The following is a 19,272-nucleotide window of genomic DNA, read 5'->3' on the forward strand; positions in this document are numbered from 1 at the left end:
GAACCTTTTGTATGTTGAGCCTGCGTACCTCGGCGCCTAGGCACTCTAGATATTTAATACTTTGCTTACTACTTGTCCCGCTTGACCTGCATTACGACGGCCATTCTCCACAAAATTAAAAGCAAGCAATTCTCGTAAAGCTGGGTAACTGCCTGATATAAATTTGCTACTGGCCCCTGAATTAAGGTCCACATTCAACAAGACACGTTCTGTATCCATATTAGCAGACTACTTCTGCCTGCTGGCTATTATTATTCCTGCCAAAATTTCTGCTTATTCATTTTATCTACTATATACGCCCGCACCCTTTTCCGATGAGAATAAAAACTCGTAGCCTAATAACCTAGCCCAGACTAATTATATTGAAATATCACAATCAAAAAAATAATGCAGCTTTTATTCGAAATCCCTCACTATATTTGTCAATGATCGTCACCAGGCCATTTACGCAGCAATCTCATTTTCGCCTTGGGGCTGCTTGTTCTTTCTCGACCGTCTCTTCTTCTTCTTTCCACCTTCGCGGATGTCCACACCTCCTTCGTCCTCGTTGCCTTGAGACGCGGCAGCGCCTGGACGCGCAAAGCCTTCACCCTTTCCTAGGCTCTCGATAGGCACGCCCGCCTCGCGAGCGAGATACTCACGCAGCTCCAATGTAGGGCCGTCCTCATCGCCAAAAGTTTCTTTACGCCATTGCCGCAGACGAGCCTTCTTGCCGAGCTTCTTCTTGTCCTTGCGCTTCTTCTCGGCGTCACGGAAGGCAGCGAGTTTCTTCAGACCAGCGAATTGGTTAAGTTGTGTGTCCGAAGCCATAAGAATGTCGCGTGGGGTGAGACCGTACGCGGTGGGCGAAGTCTCGCGATACCTGAACCGACCAGAGGCGGCCTTGGAAGCGCCTGGCATGGCCAGCGCGTCTTCCATGTCCATCTTTGAGTCAACGAACTGTTCAATCTTGCGGCGCTCACGGCGGGCGGAGCGTTTGGCTTCCTCGCGTTCCCGCAGGCGGTCCTTCTTGGTCTTGCCTTTGGCCTTGGTGGCTTCGCCATCGGCGTCGGCATCATCCATGTCAACGTCGCCGTCTTCGTCCTCGTCCTCGTTTGCGGCGTTGGCGATCGCCTGAGCGGCATCTTCGCCATTGTTGTTTTCGTCGTCATCATCAGACAAGGTAATGTCGGGCTTCTTCCCGGATTCCTCATCTTCAAAGTCCGGCACGAGGTCTTTGATATCAATGTCGTCGTCCCAAGTAGGCTTCTTGGGCTTCTTCTTTTTCTGCTTCTCGCCTCCATCGGCGCCAGCGTCGCCTTCGGATGAGGATGCGGCATCTTGCTCGGCATAGTAGTCCTCGCCGAACCGCTTCTTCATCGCCTCTTCCCATTTGTCTCCCTCCCAGCCTTCCTCAAGGAACTCTGCCCAGTCGTCCTCACCGAGAGCCTGGCCCTTGACTCCAGCGGCTTCCTTGATCTTCTTGACCTTCTCCTCCATTTGTTCAATCTTGAGTTTCCGCAGCCGGGCCTTGTCCGCAGTGCGCTCGGCCTTTTCAGCTTCCTTCTTGACCCGCTCAGCCTCACGGGCCTTCTTGCGCCCGCTTATCTCCTCACGTCGCACAGAGTATTTGTTTGTAGCATCACGAGCATGGGAGATGAGCTTCTCGTTTGCGGCTTGTGGGTCTTCGAACCGGAGGTTATAAGCTTGTTCGAATTCATCGGCGCGGCGCTCGTCGTCTTCATCGTCAGATTCAAAAGCTTGCCATTTGGACCCACCACTTGGCAGCCAGGCCCTAGCGGTCATAAAGTTGGACAAGTATTTTTCGGGGTCCTGGTCCGCACTGGCAACGTCCAGCGCGACAGGCTTCTTTGCGGCTTCTGCAGCCATTTCCTTGGCCAGTTGTTCATGGCTGGGACCCTTGCGGATCAGGAAGTCACCATCCTCGTCCTCCTGGTCGTCATCGCTGGCCTCCTTCTCACTATCAGCAGCGGCATGCATTTCCTTGAGGATACTCTTCTTCAAGTCGTCCTGCTCCTGGGCATACGTCCTGGGCGGCGCATCTTCGTCTTCTTCGCCCTCAGCGCCAACTTTGCCTTCAAGGAGATTCTTCCGGTGATAGTCTTGCAGAAACATAGGCTTCTCCTTCTTTTCGGAAGTTGCCTGTTCCGAATCCGGGTTGAATTCGCTGTAAAATGTGACATCCTTGTCATAGACCCGCGGATCCTTGGCACGGATTGCTTGAAGCGTGGCGTTGATTTCTTGGTCCAAAGCCTCCGTTGCTAGAAGAGCATCGTCGTCCTCCGACTCAGATTCGGAGTCCGATTCCTCGTCGGAACCCTCACCGTCCGAAGCCTTTCGCTTCTTGGAAGCATTGTCTTTACCGTACTTTTCCTCCACTAAATTTTTTTATGTGTCAGTAAACGTAGCATTCTATATCTCCAAAGGATAAATCACACTCACATCTATGCATTTCTTCTCGCTTCTTGTTGTGTTCAAATCTCCGTGCATACTCCTTGTTGATCTTGAAACCTGCTTCATCTTTATCATCATCATCTTTGCTCAAGATGACACCTCCGGCCTCTTCAGAGTCACTATTGTCGCTGGAATCATCATCCAGCAGCTTGGCTCGTTTTGTGGGTCGAGTGTTGTCCTTTGCGCCATTGGTAGATTTCTCGTCTTTCGGCGCATGCTTGGTGGCGGCTGATACTTTGTCCGACTTCTTCGCCATGATGACGACGAAATTGACTTTCAAGCAGTCAATTAGCAGATGGAGTGTAGCAAGAATAAATATCGGATCGTAGACAGTATAGTTAGACAGAATATTTGTCCGAGGGAAGCAACTGTGTTTGGCCCAGGAATTAAAAAAGTGTCGTGGAATCTGCCGTTAATCCATGCACGTGGATTCACCCGAGGTTTAACCGGATGCTCGCTAGTTTGTCTCGATTTGGTTGGTTGATTGTTGGGTCTCGCGAGCTGAATGCGCTGCGCCCGGCGTCATCGATCGAATAACTTATTGTTCGACTTTCTGTGGCTGGTCCCCAGCAGGATGAATGCAACTTAAATTTTACTGATGAAGTGATGACGCTTTGTTTTGACCATAGGATTTACATCTCTTAATTGACATGTTAGAGATTGCTTGTCTTAATATTCTTTGACATTCAGCCAAAATCCCGGCGTCATGGTGGAGGAAGTTGAGGAACAGGCTGTGCTACTGCCTGCGGGCAAGCCTTTGAACCTCATGTAAGTATTTTTTGCCTATTATAATGTTTCGACTTTTATTATGTGATACTTACTGCTTCATAGTCCTGTAGGCCTAAAAGAGGCCGCTCTTGATTCGCCAACATTTCGGGCTACCGCCATCCACTACTCTGATCAGATTGAGATGCTAGAGAAATGGCTGGATAGCTATGTCAAGGCTGCAACGAAGCTTTCTCACGAAGTCCTTTCATTGGAGGGCTACGTGAATAATTTTCTTACACAGTCGACTCCCCCACAAAATATTTCGGAAGCTGTCCTCGATCATGACTATACGCTATTGGCTGTCAGGAGGTACGGTGAGGGCGCCAGAGAATATTTCGCAAACACTCTCTCTGCCGGGAAGAAAATGCAGGCAACCGTAATTGATCCGATAAAGGCATTTCTACACGGAGAATTGCGGAATTTTAAAGTACGTAAAGGTCTTGCAGTGTCTGCATATCTCCGAATACTTGTTTGATCCGACGCTCATCCACTGTCGCTTTAATAGGACGCTCGTCGCTCTTTAGAACATTCGCAAAAGTATTTCGACAACCTCCTCTCGAGGTATGCTGCGCAAGCTAAGACGAAAGAACCGTCCGCCCTCCGAGAGGATGCTTTTCAATTGCACGAAGCTCGCAAATCATACCTCAAAGCGTCACTTGAATTTTCAGTTCAAGCGCCGGATATCTGCTCGACATTGGACAAGCTGCTAGTAAAACTCTTCTCGGAGTTATGGCGAGAGATGAGAAGTGCCCGCGAGCTCATGCAAAGCTCTTTTGCCAAGTGGGGAAACGACATGGACAGAGTGAGAGGCTGGGGACGGGAAATGCAAAGTGGGGAGAAGGCGTTCAAACACGAGATTCAGGAGGCAAGAAAACAAATCGAAGAAAATGTAGAGATAACAGCTCGTCCGTCACGAGAGCTCGAGGATTATTCTGTATCTACCGTGCCTCATCTAGGCGCCAAGGGACCTGCAGCTCGGCTACAACAATCTGGAAGGGCCCCAGGTCTGGCCGAGAAGCAGGGCTGGCTATTCCTCAGGACATTAACTGGGAAGCCAGCTAGAACGGTCTGGACGCGCCGTTGGTTCTTCGTCAAAAATGGTATCTTTGGTTGGCTTGTCCAGGGCTCCCGCTCAGGAGGCGTTGAGGAGAGCGAGAGGATTGGCGTCTTGCTTTGCAACGTGAAACCCGCTGCTCAAGAGGAGAGGCGTTTCTGTTTCGAGGTCATGACCAAAGATACTACTATCATGTTACAGGCTGAAACTCAGAGGGAACTCGTCGAATGGCTGGAGGCGTTTGATTTGGCAAAACGCAAGGCTTTGGAAGATCCAGCCAGCACTGATTCGGGTAGCGCGAGTGGATCTCGGGCCCAAGAGGCAGCCTTTGCTATCAATCCACCAAGTGCGCCAGAATTCGCATCGAAAACCGCAGAGCTTCATATCACCCATGGGAGCGACGAGTCGTCTGCCCTTGGATTCGATCGAGCAGCAACGCTCACGGTTCCGGACCGCGATGGTCTGGCAAGCCGAGGTAGCTTTGATATCGGCAGTCCTCGGCGTTCCACGGTAGGTGATCGAGATGTTGAAGGTACTCGAGACCATGCCGCTAGGATTATACAGAAGCTGGACTTGCATCGGAAAACGACAGCGGGCTCGCAACTTGCAGGGAACGCCGCTGCCGGATCTGCCTCACCAACCCCCGGATTTACCGGCGGCGGTATAGCTAGCCTCATCTCGGCCAGCCACAACATCCTCCCCGTGGGTCCTGGAGTGCCTTCTCAGCCGAGCTCCGACACTGCAGCCGCCAAACCATTACCCTCCAGCACGCTTGCGCCATCTACGCTTGCAAACCCTCCGGCGCCAACGAATATGAGCAAGTTAGCTGTTATGGTTAGTGGTGAGCGGGGAATTGGTGTTGGGCGAAATGATTTAACCCGTGGCGTACCGAATGGTCTGATGGCAAATCTATGGGGAAGTACCAATTGGGGATATATCAATCGTCTAGAACGCGGCGAACTCAAGCCTCTACAAGATCGTCGCCGTTCGTCGACCTATCCGAGCCCAAAAACCCTTCCATCGCGCAGTCAAGGACAGAAGTCAGAAGTATCTCAGACTTTGTTAGAGTCATCATCCTCAGGAGAACGCCCCGCAGCCTCTGGGGAGAGTTCCAGAGACTCGTCTCCCTCGAAGCGGCAACGAAGTATGAGTCTCAGCGGAGACGCTGAACATTCGGCAAGGGCATTGGTGTCTTTGGACGAGTTTCCAAATTACTACCCTCTCCCGCTGAAGGCGCAAGATTATCAGTTCCGGATGCTATTCCCTAATGTTCCCCGCGATGAAAAGGTGCTGCTTGTATTCAGGGCCACTTGGAATCCCAATGATTTGCAAGAATTTCCTGGAAGAGTTTATGTCACTGCGAAGGAGGTGTATTTCTACAGCAATCATCTCGGGCTCGTACTGATTTACGGTGTCAGCCTGACGAGGATTAGCGAAGTGACAGCCGCAACGGGTCGCGATTGCGATTTTCTCTTTCTTCATCTTAGTCAAGGAAACGGCCAAGCTTCTCGAGTTACCATCAAGACTTTCCTCGAGCCCCTCCGACTCCTCGAGCGAAGGCTGAACTTCCTCGTCCAGAATGCCAACTCGGAGACTCCAGCTGGCATTGAAGACGTGCTCAAGGAGCTGCTCACTCTGGAACAGGAGACATTGGTTAGGAGTCCAAGTATGGACAGTTGGGAAGATGTGTCGATAGCAACTCCTCTAGACGAATACCCATTCTCAGGACAGAGATCGCGACGACGCGCTCATGAACTCAAAGCACAAGTGCGCGTGGACCGAGGTCTCTACGGAGATCCCAATAAATTTGGCGAAGGAAAGGATATTGCAAAGTTCAAGCTTCCACCCAATCCGGTCTTGTATGTACCCCCGGGCATTCAACGCACTGCGGTTGAAAAGGAGTATGATATCAGCCCTAAAGCCCTGTTTCACGTTATGTTTGGGGATAAGAGTGCCGTTTTTCAAATGCAGTTTCATGAGCGTCGAGCCCAAGCTATCAGACAAGGCCCGTGGATCAACTCTGGGGAGGTACACTTGAGAAGGAACTTTGACTACCAGATTGAGTCTACGGACCTGTTTGGTCGCTCTCGACGCACAAATGTCATGGACTACCAAGTCATTGAGGTTTTGAATGACCACCTTTGTTACGTCGTGGTTGACAAGAAGACGCCGTGGCATCTTCCACACCAGAGCGATTATATGCTCGTAAGCAAAATAGTCATAACTCATGTTGCCAAATCGAAATGCAAGCTTGCCATTTACACCAAGGTGGAGTGGTCCAGGCCTCCTGCATTGATTAAAGGTTTGAATTGCTTGCTCCAGTGTTGGCAATCGTACTAATGGAAAGTAGGCATCATCGAAAAAACTGCTCTTGAAGAACTTCACCAGGACGCCCTCGACCTTGCTGATGTGATCAGTGATCAGGTACGACGGCTCGGTCCGCAGAGTCGAACCAAGAAGGCCATCAAGATATTTGGCCAGGTCGGCCAGAATTCTGAAGTCATACAATTCCCAACAAATGATTTGCGGGCCACCAAATCTCGACGTCCTGTAAAGAGACAAACACTGGCTGGGTTACTCTTCCATCTTTTCGTCTCTGTGGCCTGCAGCGTAATGTCAACTGTACTCGTCTGGATTTTTGCTGGCCTTCGAGCCATTTGGAAATTTTGGAATTCTCACGCCGTCATCCTGAGCCTCTTGCTCTTCAGCTGCGTCGCAAACCTCTTCTTATCAACTCAAAAGTCACTGGACTGGTGGACCGACCGTAGGGCAACTAAATTCATGACACGCCTGGGCGTTGGACCAAATACTATGATCAGCAAAGCCATTTACCTGAAGGATCTTGATACGTTGAACTTGAACGAAACAACGGCTTCATTCAATTCAAGTAGCCAGTGGTAAGCTAAATGTCTCTTTTTATGTATTTTGGCTTGATGTTCACATAAATGGCTAACTTGACAGCAGCGTGGCATCATTCCAGGAGATTGTCAGCCTCACCGATATGGACGCCCCATATACTTCAGCGGGTACTCCCTTCTCATTGACCTCGACGAAGGCTACCGCTCGTCGTCTCAGACGTACGCGTCAAAACCTGGGCACTTACCGCCACGATCTCCTCGTGGCGCTGAGAGTGGTTAATAATGTCGAGCGGGAGATGATACGTGCAGAGTGGGAGAATTGGTTGGTCGATGAAATGGCAAGGTGCGCGCAAGTCGATGTCCTTTTGCGCGAGAATATCACCGACCACGTTCACGGATTGACTGTCCAGGATGGACAAGCGTCAACTCTGCAAAGCCTCGATGTCGAGGGCCTTGACGAGATTCGACAGTTGCATCGTGAATATTGCGACAGCTGTCGCCAAGAGCACACTGCCATGGTAACGGGGCGACCTCATCTCGTCCCGGGATAAGCAGCCGTCTTCTCGTTGCTCCATCTTCTAAATGCTGGCACATTACGTGCTCGCGTTCCATTAGTCTCGATTCCTGTTTATATAATCTTGCACATTTCTATCGCACGTTTTGTATATGATATCAGCGTATATATTTGTTTTTAGGCCTCGAGCGTTGATTAGCGGGTTAATGCTTGTATATCCATGAAGGGAGCAGTCTAAATTTAAGAGATGGACAAATGTTTAAATATCTGGAGCCTGGTAGGCTAGAATGAAGGTATATATCAGAAATTTGCAAAGTTTATGCTCAGGATAAGCTGAGAGTAATGAAGAGTATCTGTGTATCGACAAGGGAGACCAAAGCTGCATCGATGCCCATAAGAAGACTGGTCAAACTTAGCCAGATGTTCCCACACTTGCACTGAATCTATCAGGATGTCATGGCGGTATAAATCCTGCAGAAAGAGTCACGCAGGTTATTCAGGAACCATTAGCATGATGCCTTTTATAATTTTACCTGATGACGACGACGATGATGATCCCGACACGTCGAGCACTGTACTACTGTAGGGGCAGCTTCGCTTAGGCAACGATTTACCTCGTCGCCGGACGTTTTCCCACCCCAAGTCTCCAGCTACGACGCGGGCAGCCACGGGAAGAAGGAAAGCTCTTATAACTTGAAGGTAGAACATATTATTTTCCATGTTGATCATGGAAAATGCGTGAAATCAATTTGACTCGTCCAGATGTTCACGACTTATTTGTCCCATCCCGTGCGGATGTGGGTAGGTCGATATCTCTAGGGTCCTCTTGTTAGGACTCGAAGTCGTCTCGGCCTGCGCCTCTGACTCTTTGGTCATTGAACGGCAGGACGCGCGAGAGGAGCTTAAAGAGGGCCAAGCGGCGTTAGGGGACGTTGAAGCAGACTTTAGTTGATCTCCATCGGTAAACCCTTCCCCGCCATTCCTCTGTACTACTCCCTTGGTTCGGCGGGACACGACCCTGATGCAGATGCTGACCCTGGAATTGATGACCCTAGGCTACGAAAAGATCGAATCAAGTCCGTTATTGTGGCCAGGGGAGAATAGTCGGAAACAGCAAGAAACAAGGTGGTCAGCCATGTGGCCAAAATGTTTATTCCACAAAATCTAGATCTTCGTGACCACGAGAGGAGACCGTCTCTCATCGCAAGCGTACCGTTTCCCCATTAGGAAAATAGTCCGCCCTCGTGCGTGCTGGTCGCACTGCTGGGCTGGTCCTGATTAGCATTGCGAGCCTTGATGACCTCCCACTACAGCCAGTACTCATCATTTCAAACGTGATCCAGATTGATGCGAAATGTCCACTGCATGCGGCAGTAATTGCTTTTGTTAACTGAGCGCAAGAAACTGTGGAAGACCCTGCGGCCGTAGAACTCTTAGAGGGGCTCCTCGGACCGCGCTTCCGCCAGTGGACGTCATTGCACTTTATCAGTTTCCCACTGTGACCGCCTAACGTGGGCTTGGTTTCATAGGCCACTCTCTGATGCCAATTTGTCGCCTACACTCAAACTTTGGGGTAGCAGAAGAGAAAGAACGAGATAGTTCACAAATCTGGGGCGATGAGGAGAGGGCACAGCAAGATTGACCAAAACAACTCCCGCCAGGTACGATTCACTGCCAAAACAGCACCGGACTTCATTGTTTTCGCCGCACCGTCTCCATGACCTCACCATTATGGCTTCAGACTATCGTCAGCCCATACCGGCGACGGAGAACACGGCGCCGCATTTACCAGCGACAAATGTGATAAATGCGCTCACGCCGAGCACTGGCTCTACTCATTCGGACTTTTCAATGTCGTTTCCCAACAGTCCGCTCGCGATTCCAAGCCTCAGTGGTACAATTAATACTTCGTCGGAGGCTTTTCATGCGCGTCCAGGTCTTTTTGGAAAAGGTCCAATGACGGTTCACATGGAAGACGGGAATAAACGTGGCTGGGAAGGAATCGATGTACAGCGGCGCAATATAATCAACGTGCCAGGCCAGGCAAATATGACAGAGAGTACGGACGCGTCTGGCATAGGAAGTCCTGTTAGTGTGCGCGATCACGATAGATGGAAGATGACGGCGGATCCGGGAGGGGGTGAAGGAGGAGGGCAGCCTGGAGAACACCCCAGGTCACCGGGTGGAAGCATTGGCGCGCGGTCCAGCAACGACCAGACTAAACCAGTAGACCATCAGGACGACAAATCTTCGACTATCCCGCCGTGGAGCGAATTGAAGACGAAAGCTGGAAAAGATAGAAAACGACTACCATTAGCATGCATCGCATGTCGACGCAAGAAGATTCGCTGCTCTGGCGAAAAGCCGGCGTGCAAACACTGCTTGCGATCTCGCATTCCTTGTGTATATAAAGTCACCACACGCAAGGCAGCCCCGCGTACAGATTACATGGCTATGCTGGACAAGAGATTGAAGCGCATGGAGGAGCGAGTGATTAAAACCATTCCAAAAGAGGAGTTTCGAGCAATGTCAGGCATTGGAAGAGCAGTCTTGAAGGGGCCGCTACCCGGAGGTCAATCCAGACTCACAGCAGGAAAGAAGCGACCGGCCGAGGAAGCCTTTGAGGACGAATTAGCCGCGTGGCCTCATCCGTCGCAAAAGCCAGTCGATGGTATTGTGGCATTGTCGACTGCGCAGTCACGTCCACAGCCTAAGGGAGCAGACTCTGAGGATTCTGGGCTTCTTTCTGAAGGAGCTGAACACCTTCCATCAAAGGAAATTCAGGAACATCTGGCAGAGGTATTCTTTGATTTTGTCTATGGTCAATCCTATTATCTCTTGCATAAGCCTAGCTACATGCGCCAGCTCCGGTTCGTATCTATTTCGATTTATTTTTCTTTCCTTATTTTTCTGGCGAATCTTCCAATCTGATGACTGACTAACACAATTAGCGCTGGATCGCTGCCTCCCGTTTTGGTTCTTGCTGTCTGTGCCGTATCTGCCAGATTCTCCACGCATCCCTCAATAAACTCGGAGCCAGCCTTTCTTCGAGGGGACGAATGGGCCAAGGTTGCACGAAGAATCAGCCTAAGCCAATACGACGAGCCAAACATTGTGATCCTCTTAGTCTACATCATCCTAGGATTGCATGAATTTGGTACTTGCCACGGCGGTCGCAGCTGGATGCTGGGTGGAATGGCCCAGAGAATGGCATTTGCCTTGCAGCTACATCATGATTTGGATCATGACCCAACTCGCAAGCAAGGTCCAAAGGTCAAGTTGTCTCTCACTGAACGCGAGACTCGAAGGCGAGCGATGTGGGCTTGTTTCGTCATGGATCGATTCAACTCCTCTGGCACTGAACGACCAATGTTTATCAACGAGGACTGCCTCAAAATTGCTCTTCCAATCAAGGAAAATCTCTATCAAATGGAAATACCCGGTCAGGCTGAAACCCTAGATGGATCATCAACTGAGTCGAAGTTGTCCGACGGACGTAAAAATACTGAGATTAACCTTGGCGAGTGTATGGGCGTCGCTGCGTACCTTGTCCGTGTTATCGCTATATGGGGCCAGGTTATTCAATATGTCAACCTTGGCGGCAAGCAAGTAGATCCTTTTCCTCCATGGTCTCCCCAGTCAAAGTTTTACGTACTCAAAGCTAGAGTGGAAGACTTCCAACGCTCACTACCGCAATCGTTGCATTATACGCCTGAGAATCTCCACAAACATGTCACTGAGCGTTTGGCGAATCAGTTCATATTTATGCATATCATTTCACACCAGGCTGCACTGTTTGTCAATCGCTCGGCCGTGACCGCGGCAACTGGAGGCATGCCACCTAAAGACACTCCGCAATGGTTTTTGAATGACATTGGGCGTTGTGTGGTTGCCGCCGCAAACCAGGTCTCAGCACTGATCCACGAAGCCATGGACTATAATGTTGTTGCACCCTTTGTTGGATATGCTGCATTTTTCTCTAGCACCATTCATATTCTCGGCGTCTTCTCGCGGAATCAGCAGCTCGAAGCTTCGTCAAAGGAGAACCTTGCGCACAATGTGCAGTACTTATCCAAGATGAAAAGGTACTGGGGCGTATTCTATTTCATGATTGACAGCCTCAAGGATATCTATCAACAGCACGCAGACGCGGCGTTTAAGAACAAAGGAGCGGGTACTTCGCCTAGGCCATATTCTTCAAGCGTTTTCCAGTATGGAGATTGGTTCGATAGGTACCCTCATGGAGTGTCTGAAATTGCCTTTGAGAATCCTGCACCGGATGTCAAAAAAGAAGTTGATGACAGCGTGCTTAGCCAACGGCCTGGCCTTCAGACGGTTGAGGATTTCTTTGCCGGCGTATCTCCTCCAGGCGCCAAAGGCGAACAGTCCCGGAAGACATCAACGAACGAGCAAGGAGCACGAAAATCAAGTAAAAGAACTAGTAAGACTGCCGGATCTGCAACTGCAGCTACAGGAAAGGCACGGCAGCAGCAATTACAGCCGCCAAAGGCGCAAGCACAAGCATCGGCGTCATCCTCAATACAACAACCACCCAGAGACTCAAGCAGAGGACAGCATGAGCCCCCTCCTCCACCCCACGCAACCCGCGGTCTCTTACCGAAACCGGTCGACAATGTGTCAGACATGGTTTCTCGATACTCAGCGCCGCAGCCCGTTTCTGGTTCTACTGCCCTGCAAACCACCCTTCCGCCACAGCTGTACCAATCTGAGCCTCAGCCTCAACTTCCTTCCCCCCGGCATCCGTCGCAGCCACACATATTCCAACAAAATAATTATCATCACCAGCCAGACATCTCCACTCAGCTTCAGCATCACCTACACCATCAACAGCCTCCCCCTCATGCAAGTCAGCAACCGCCGCCGCCTTCGCAGCCGCAGCCGAGCTTACCACCCAGCTTAAGCTACACAAGTTACGGGGGAAGCTTTGATCCCTTGAGCGCCGCGGGGCCGACCGCAGGCCTTGGCAGCCTTTCCGATGTCAGCATCTGGGGCATGGACGTCAACGCACTTAACGACGGATACCTCAACGAAGCGACAAATACGTGGTTCGGTCCGTTCAACTTGGATCCGCCCGACATCAACGGTGCTGCTGGGGGTGGCGCCGGCGCCGGCGGGGGGATCAGCAATGGTCCCGATATCACCGGTACATCGGCTGGCGGGTTGGCCAATTATGCCATGATGCTACCGTTTCTGATGGACCAGCAACATCCTCCTCCTGCTCTGCATCAATCTCATGAATGATTACGTTGTTCACATTTCTCCTCTCTATACTTTATGCGAATACTATCCTTCGATGCAGTGATTCGGCCAATCTACTGTTGAATTATATTTACATTCAATCTTGACATGTCCGGAGCAGGCGTACAAAAGAGTCGAGTCGGTGTCTCCTTAGTCTGCGACAAATGTCTGATTTTCCACTTTTACTTTTTATTTTATCCTAATCTGTCCCCCCTTGATTTGTTCTTCCATACGGAGTGTTTTTGTGCGTTTGGGATTTGTTCCTTCTTTGTTAAGTTTCGGGTGGTAAGCCAGCGTCTACCTATTTCCGGGTCTTTTTCATCTTCTTCTTATGCTTCCCGCCTTACTCCGGTGGTAGTTTCTTTCATTTTTGGCTTTGGTGCCCTTTTTGAGCTTTCTTGGTTGGGCAACCAGTTTACTTTTATTTTTTTTCCTCCCCTTCTACCCTAATTTTCTTTGATTATTTCACTTTACTTCTTGCACTTTCTTCCTATTTCCTCCCCGTTTCCCCCCAACTTGTCGCTGGAGAAAAGCAAGGATCTTCTCAGTCTGCACGAGATGTTTCCTTATTAATATCTACTTGCAGGGGATGCTTCAAAGAAGGGGGAAGAGGATAAGGGGAAATAGGGTGGGGAAAGGAGAAACGAGGGAAGAAGTTGGAGATTGAAAATGTAAATTAAATGATACATGGCTGTAAAACAATTGTGACATGTATTATACACTTCTATTACAACGTATTATATTACTTCTTGGGTTATTATACTACCGTTTGTCATGATATTGGATGAGATTGCTATATCAACATGAGTATCAACATCGGCTATTCTGGACAATACAAGTAGTAAATGGACAACATATTCTGGGCAATCCCGCAGACTTTGTCATTTGCAAAAGCGAAAATTGGGAGACTTGACAATGACAAGACACAATTGCAAACGAGAACACGATATGACACAAGACATCACAATTATCAAAATCACCAAATCACGAGGAAGCAATCTTTTTGTAATAGACAGACCGTCTGAACAAAACACCAGTTGTACCATTTGCATCAAAGCCAACAAAAATACATCTGGGGGGTTGAAGGAGTAAAGGAAATAAGAAAAATTCTTGCTCAAGGTGCTACTAAAGTACAGAGAGCAATCACAAGGATCCACGAGCACGTCAATTTCTTGACTTGCCCGATCCTTGGTGTTGTCCACAATTACATCTCCACCAACACCACCTTCTAAACCCTCCACAGCTAGACCATCACAGAAATGGAACCGTTTATCCGGAGCCACCCTTGTAGGCCTTGCCGAAGAGCAGGAGCTGAACCTGGTCGTAGATGGACAGGACACCAGCACCAGCGACACCACGGAGGATGTTAGCACCAGCACCCTTGAAGAGGGAAGCAGTACCCTCCTGGGCGATGATCTGGCGGGCAGCGTCGAGAGAGCCCTTGTACTTGACAGCCTATTATCCCGATGCGTTAGCTTGGGGTCACACGAAAAGGAATGGAACCATATATTCGTTACTTACCTCACCAGAGGTCATCATCATACGACGACGGATGGTGTCAAGAGGGTAGGAGGCGATACCGGCACCAGTGGTGACAGTCCAGCCGAGCAAGAAGGAGGCAAGGAAGTTACCCTCAAGAGGACCAACGAGAACAACGGGCTTGACGGAGTCGTAGATACCGAAGTAGAGACCACGGTAGACGACGATACCAAGGACGGAGGGACCGAAACCACGGTAGAGACCGGCAATACCGTCGGAAGCGAGGGTCTTCTTGTAAACGTCGACGAGACCGTTGAACTGACGGTCACCACCACCCTTGGCGGACTTGGCGTCGTTGGCAAGACGGGTACGGGCGTAGTCGAGAGAGTAGACGAAGAGGAGGGAAGTGGCACCAGCAGCCTAAGTAAAATTGTGAGCTTCGAGCTCCAGGTCAAAACTTAATCGGAGCAACAGATACTTACACCACCAGAGGCAAGGTTACCCATCATCCACTTGGTGTATCCATCACGCTCCTTCTTGTAAGCGAACATGGACTTGTAGGTGTCACGGAAGGCAAAGTTAAGAGCCTGGGTGGGGAAGTAACGGATGACGTTGGCAGTGTTGCCTCGCCAGAGGGAAACGAGACCCTCGTCGGCAATAGTACGACGGAAGCAGTCGACGATACCGTTGTACTTGCGGTCGAGACGACCGGCCCTGATCATCTCATCCTATATAGATTCATCAGTCAGCGGTGTTGCGGGCATTTGGGAGGTGCGAATCCAATTTAAGCGACCGAAAGGAGGTTTTGGGCCGGCCAAAAGGAAAACCCAAAACAGCTTCTTCATGTAGAGGTAATTTGCAGCGTTTTCAAAGGGAATTTGATGCCAAAAGTACATAAATGGTATCCGGCAGTTTCCATGCATGCAGATGCAATCGGATCCGAATGGAAGGGAATGGAGTCGTGTTCTTACCTGGTTCTGGACCAAGAGCTTAATACGCTCAATGGGGGCGGCAGCGGTCTTCGAGACGGCGGCGGAAACACCACCCACTGCGAATATAAGTCAGTAACCGAAAAATTTTGCCTTGTCAGACTCAGCCACGGGCGCCAGGCATGCAAATTCGTCTTTGCCGACAAGAGGCGGACGAGAGCAAATTCCAACGCTCATGGTGCAAATGAAGACGTACTCATGAAGTCGACCACGAATCCCTAGAGAATCATTTCGTTAGTCAAGCGATCCAACCGAGATGAATTCCGCCGCGATCGCAACGTCCACTACAAACTCAAAGCAGTCTCCTATCTCCCCAACCCATGAACCAGTTCATTTCGGCCATCACGTTTGAGTAATGACGAATGAAGAGAATCAATGAGATGGATGCAGATGAAGTTGAGCGTAGTAATTGGTTCAACGATTCGATGCGGATGGGTAAAGCGGATGAGCGAATTGACTTACGGGCATGCCCAGGACGGTCTTCTTGGCCTGAACGACCTCTCCTTCCTGCTGCGCCATTGTGACGATGGTGCTTCGACGGAACGAAGAATAAAGGAATTGAGGGGAGAAGAAATTGATAGGGTCAGGTCTGAGACGACTGACGAGGGAGTCTTTTTAAAAGATGTCGGACTGAAGAGTCGGACAGGATGGATGAAGAAGAGAAGAAAAAGATGTGAACCGGGACGGGTCGCGGAAGGAAGAAAAGGAAGGAGCAGCCCCAAGCAACGAGAGAACGGAGGGCCACTAGTGCAGGATTACCCCTTCTTATTGGTGGAAAAGGCTGGCTAGGCCCGGTTTATCTTCGTCAAGGGGGTTTGGCTCTTCGTGTACCATTGACCAATCAGGACTTGTCATCATAATCGTCTCGCTGACGGCGAAAGTCTTGACGGGGTTTTCGTGACTTTTTCCGAACATTGATTCCTCGCCCGGGCAACAGTATCCACTACGGCTTTCTTACCTCTACAATACCTGTTTGACGTCTCGACCCAGGGACGTCGAGACAAAGAGATACTTCCATCCCACACAGTAATCTTTCCTTCGGCCTCCAATAGGAGTCGGAGTACGTACTTTCTGTCGAAGAGAAAATTGCGAGATAGGCCCGACCAGTCTACTCCAGCCTCTCCATCCGCCGTCATACCCAAAAGAGAATAATGAAACGCTCAAAGCGACAGGTACTTTATACATGCAAGCGTAGAGACCAAAGACTTGCTCGTCTCGGCTAAAAGTGATGCCTGGCCGAGGTACCCAGAGAAGTACTGTACACCTGACAGTTTGCCGGAATTGGCGGCGTGCGGCAATAAAGTGGGTCCAGCAAAACACCGTCGTCGCTGACAGAGATGGGGAAAAGGAGAGAGTTCTGTTTAATTTGCCCGAGCACCCACACTTCGTCCAGAAGGAGAAGCCCTTTGGCCCGACTCCCCCATTTCGTCGTTACTTTTGTTGGCCTCGGCCCTGCTGTGGCAAACAACAGTCTTCCCAATCGGGACGTCCGATTGCCATTTGAGCGAACCAGGATCCCCCGTCGACCCCGGAAGCTGGCACAAAGAAAGAAGAAAAAAAGGAACCAGGTGGAAAAAAGGCCGCCTTTCAGATCCTGTGAAAGCCGCAATTTCCCCTTCGGAGCATGCGGCGCCTCTGTGAGCCCTGTAGAGAAAAGGGCTGGCATGCGTTTAGTATGGCCATCAAAATCTACCAGTGTACGGAGAACAGGAGCAGTAGCTTGACGTTAGCATTGAGAAACTTTTAGTCGCTCCTGATTCAAATTATTGATTGCCTAATTGGATAATTATATATGAATTTTAATCGAAAACCATGTCACTCCAAAATCTTTGAGTCCAAGGTATTTTGTGGGGTCCCCAGTCTCAACGTTTTGTCATATTGGGGTGGACCGCTTGACAAAAATAATCCGTTCATCTCACGGCGGCGAAGACTTTGTTTCTTCAGTGACGTTGCCGGGCAAAATATCGCAAGATAATATGCGTGTAGCGCCTCCTGGCGGTGACTGCTTCTCAGCTCAGTACACGCCGGGAATCATCCGCCACGGGACCTTTTTCCGATATTCGTCCCAATCGTTGCCGTATTTCCGTCTACACTTTTGTTCATCACGCATCTCGCGATGCACAAGAAGCACCCCAAAGTACGCGACGTAAAAGTAGGTCACGATCATGCCCCACCCCCGCGCTTCACCCTGGACCACTTGCGCACCGATCGGCTGGCCCCCGATGATGGACCCTTCCGCCGCGGAGCTGCCGGCAGAGAGCGGATCCCCAGACGTTTTCTGGATCATGTATCCAGCGATGCCCGTCGGCAAACACCATGCCCACGCCATCACCCAGTCACCAAAATAATTGATGTGACGAGCAACGCCCCACCAACCGGATATGAGGAGTTTGCTGCCAGATTTGGTCTCCATGTATTTTAAATGGGCCACTTTCGGATCTTTAGGATCGGTGCGGAAACGATTCTTCTCGTTGTTGGCGCCACGGAAGATGGAATAGCCAAGTCCCTGAACAGCAAGCACACCCAGCGTGCCCCAGAGGCCCAGCTGAACAGGATGTACAGCCAAGTAACGGCATTGAAGAGAATAGATGAATGGAACCCAGACCAAGTCACCAAAGGCAAGCATAAATCCAAAACCGTCCGTGGTGATATCCATGGTCGTAAGTACAGCCGGTTCCATCCAGAGGGCGTCGAAAACGTAGAGAGCTTGGAAACCCGTGATCAAGAAAATGCTGTCCGTCGCGAAACCATATCGCCTGTATTGTTGCGCGATGAAGGCCAAATCGAGCAGGATCCAACCAAGCAATCCGGGTCGAAGTTCGCAAAACTCCTTGATGTCGACGGTGCCTAGGACTGGGATTGTCACGCGCGGGTTCAACTCGCGCCCGATGAACCAATCGTAAAGTAGGTTTCCAGTCTTGCCACCATTGGCAAGCTCGCGGTGCTCTGGATTGCCGCGCTTAATGGAGAAGCTGCGTATGTAGACAAACCATGCTAGCGCATAAGAAATGGCAATATTGGCTGTCAGCAGGGCTCGGTAGTTGTCCCAGATGAAAGTCCAGAGAACAAAGTTGGAACCTTGCTTGAGGGTACCAACGGCAGCCACGGCAATAATAGCCATGACCGAAGTAAAAGCTGGGAGGTTTCTGCGTTAGCGCGGCAACGTGGGAACATGAGTTGGATGTGTCTACCATTGAGCCTGTACTTCAGCCGACCTCCAGAACTCAACTGGACACCTTCAGCGACCTGGCCTGGCAGCACAGCTTGCAGAACGATGAGGGCGAAATAGTAGCCAAGGACGGCGAGCGTCCCTTTGGCGCTCGCTAATGCGAAGACGCCTCCTCGAGGCCAACCAATTTCGTCCTTGAGCTTCGCCCAGGTCAAGGTGGAAGGATGGAGGAGTGACGGTACAGGGCAGCCGGATACATCGTTACATAAAAAGGACATGGCATAACATAAAATAGGCAAACCAAAGGTTATACCGAAGGCCCCGAGCCTAATATCACAAGATCAGATTATCAGCTAAAAAAAAAATAGGACATCGTTAGGAAAGTTGAACTCACGGGCCACCAAATTCATAACCATGAGAAGAAGCCGAAGCGGCTGGCGTAGCCGTACTTTTGGATTTAGGACTCGGCATGGCTGATATTAATGTTGTTGACAGCAACGACACGTTTAAAACGCGTGAGGCTATAGGAGACAAAAAATAGGCGAAATTATATCTTCGTCTCGCCTGAGCTTAGGTTCTCCAGCACCAGACCAAGTACTACGTAGGTAAGTACCTGCTGGGACTCTTTCCCTTTTCCCTGCCTTAAATTTTCTGGAGATATATAGTGCACGAAAATAAAAAATAGAATGTGTTCTCAAATAATCAGACGATATGAACGCTGGGTCGGA

The 19,272-nt window shown here is 50.1% G+C and overlaps 6 protein-coding genes across 6 annotated transcripts; 2 read left to right on the forward strand and 4 right to left on the reverse strand.

Annotated features, from left to right (window-relative positions):
- Positions 1-444: 444 nt before the first annotated feature.
- L228DRAFT_267520 (hypothetical protein) lies at positions 445-2,710 on the reverse strand (the record flags this gene model as incomplete). The annotated part of the gene is made up of 2 exons (XM_018334997.1): positions 445-2,378; positions 2,443-2,710. 2 exons carry the CDS (start codon positions 2,708-2,710, stop codon positions 445-447), a joined length of 2,202 nt encoding a protein of 733 aa, XP_018189078.1.
- A 145-nt stretch (positions 2,711-2,855) lies between these two features.
- Positions 2,856-8,128, forward strand: L228DRAFT_118100 (hypothetical protein). Its single transcript, XM_018328966.1, has 5 exons — positions 2,856-3,222; positions 3,286-3,649; positions 3,728-6,578; positions 6,627-7,173; positions 7,238-8,128. Exons 1-5 carry the CDS (start codon positions 3,161-3,163, stop codon positions 7,683-7,685), a joined length of 4,272 nt encoding a protein of 1,423 aa, XP_018189079.1. The 5' UTR covers positions 2,856-3,160; the 3' UTR covers positions 7,686-8,128.
- A 1,007-nt stretch (positions 8,129-9,135) lies between these two features.
- L228DRAFT_118154 (hypothetical protein) lies at positions 9,136-13,331 on the forward strand. The gene is made up of 3 exons (XM_018328967.1): positions 9,136-9,309; positions 9,390-10,518; positions 10,600-13,331. Exons 2-3 carry the CDS (start codon positions 9,500-9,502, stop codon positions 12,908-12,910), a joined length of 3,330 nt encoding a protein of 1,109 aa, XP_018189080.1. The 5' UTR covers positions 9,136-9,309; positions 9,390-9,499; the 3' UTR covers positions 12,911-13,331.
- An 845-nt stretch (positions 13,332-14,176) lies between these two features.
- On the reverse strand, positions 14,177-15,894 carry L228DRAFT_238085 (mitochondrial carrier; the record flags this gene model as incomplete). Its single annotated transcript, XM_018330997.1, has 6 exons — positions 14,177-14,362; positions 14,429-14,806; positions 14,869-15,114; positions 15,358-15,434; positions 15,572-15,593; positions 15,838-15,894. The coding sequence occupies 6 exons, from the start codon at positions 15,892-15,894 to the stop codon at positions 14,177-14,179; spliced, it is 966 nt and encodes a 321-aa protein (XP_018189081.1).
- Positions 15,895-16,514: 620 nt separating this feature from the next.
- L228DRAFT_118171 (hypothetical protein) lies at positions 16,515-17,102 on the reverse strand. Its single transcript, XM_018328968.1, has one exon. It carries the CDS (start codon positions 17,039-17,041, stop codon positions 16,595-16,597), a length of 447 nt encoding a protein of 148 aa, XP_018189082.1. The 5' UTR covers positions 17,042-17,102; the 3' UTR covers positions 16,515-16,594.
- A 21-nt stretch (positions 17,103-17,123) lies between these two features.
- L228DRAFT_246303 (Delta(14)-sterol reductase) lies at positions 17,124-19,197 on the reverse strand. Its single transcript, XM_018332382.1, has 3 exons — positions 18,939-19,197; positions 18,567-18,871; positions 17,124-18,510 (listed from the first exon to the last, which is right to left on the reverse strand). Exons 1-3 carry the CDS (start codon positions 19,013-19,015, stop codon positions 17,390-17,392), a joined length of 1,503 nt encoding a protein of 500 aa, XP_018189083.1. The 5' UTR covers positions 19,016-19,197; the 3' UTR covers positions 17,124-17,389.
- Positions 19,198-19,272: the final 75 nt, after the last annotated feature.

The sequence above is a fragment of the Xylona heveae genome (assembly GCF_001619985.1).
Source record: "Xylona heveae TC161 unplaced genomic scaffold L228scaffold_4, whole genome shotgun sequence".
NCBI classification, from domain to species: Eukaryota; Fungi; Ascomycota; class Xylonomycetes; order Xylonales; family Xylonaceae; genus Xylona; species Xylona heveae.

Excerpts from the sequence above, each read along its gene's own strand:
- L228DRAFT_118154 (XM_018328967.1), top strand. The coding sequence starts at position 9,500 with ATGTCGTTTCCCAACAGTCCGCTCGCGATTCCAAGCCTCAGTGGTACA. Across the intron at positions 10,519-10,599 it reads AGCTACATGCGCCAGCTCCG|CGCTGGATCGCTGCCTCCCG; the intron begins GTTCGTATCTAT and ends TAACACAATTAG.
- L228DRAFT_118100 (XM_018328966.1), top strand. The coding sequence starts at position 3,161 with ATGGTGGAGGAAGTTGAGGAACAGGCTGTGCTACTGCCTGCGGGCAAG. Across the intron at positions 6,579-6,626 it reads GCCTCCTGCATTGATTAAAG|GCATCATCGAAAAAACTGCT; the intron begins GTTTGAATTGCT and ends AATGGAAAGTAG. Across the intron at positions 7,174-7,237 it reads TTCAATTCAAGTAGCCAGTG|CAGCGTGGCATCATTCCAGG; the intron begins GTAAGCTAAATG and ends CTAACTTGACAG.
- L228DRAFT_246303 (XM_018332382.1), bottom strand. The coding sequence starts at position 19,015 with ATGCCGAGTCCTAAATCCAAAAGTACGGCTACGCCAGCCGCTTCGGCT. Across the intron at positions 18,872-18,938 it reads GGTTATGAATTTGGTGGCCC|GCTCGGGGCCTTCGGTATAA; the intron begins GTGAGTTCAACT and ends TTGTGATATTAG. Across the intron at positions 18,511-18,566 it reads GCTGAAGTACAGGCTCAATG|CTTTTACTTCGGTCATGGCT; the intron begins GTAGACACATCC and ends GAAACCTCCCAG.
- L228DRAFT_118171 (XM_018328968.1), bottom strand. The coding sequence starts at position 17,041 with ATGCCAGCCCTTTTCTCTACAGGGCTCACAGAGGCGCCGCATGCTCCG.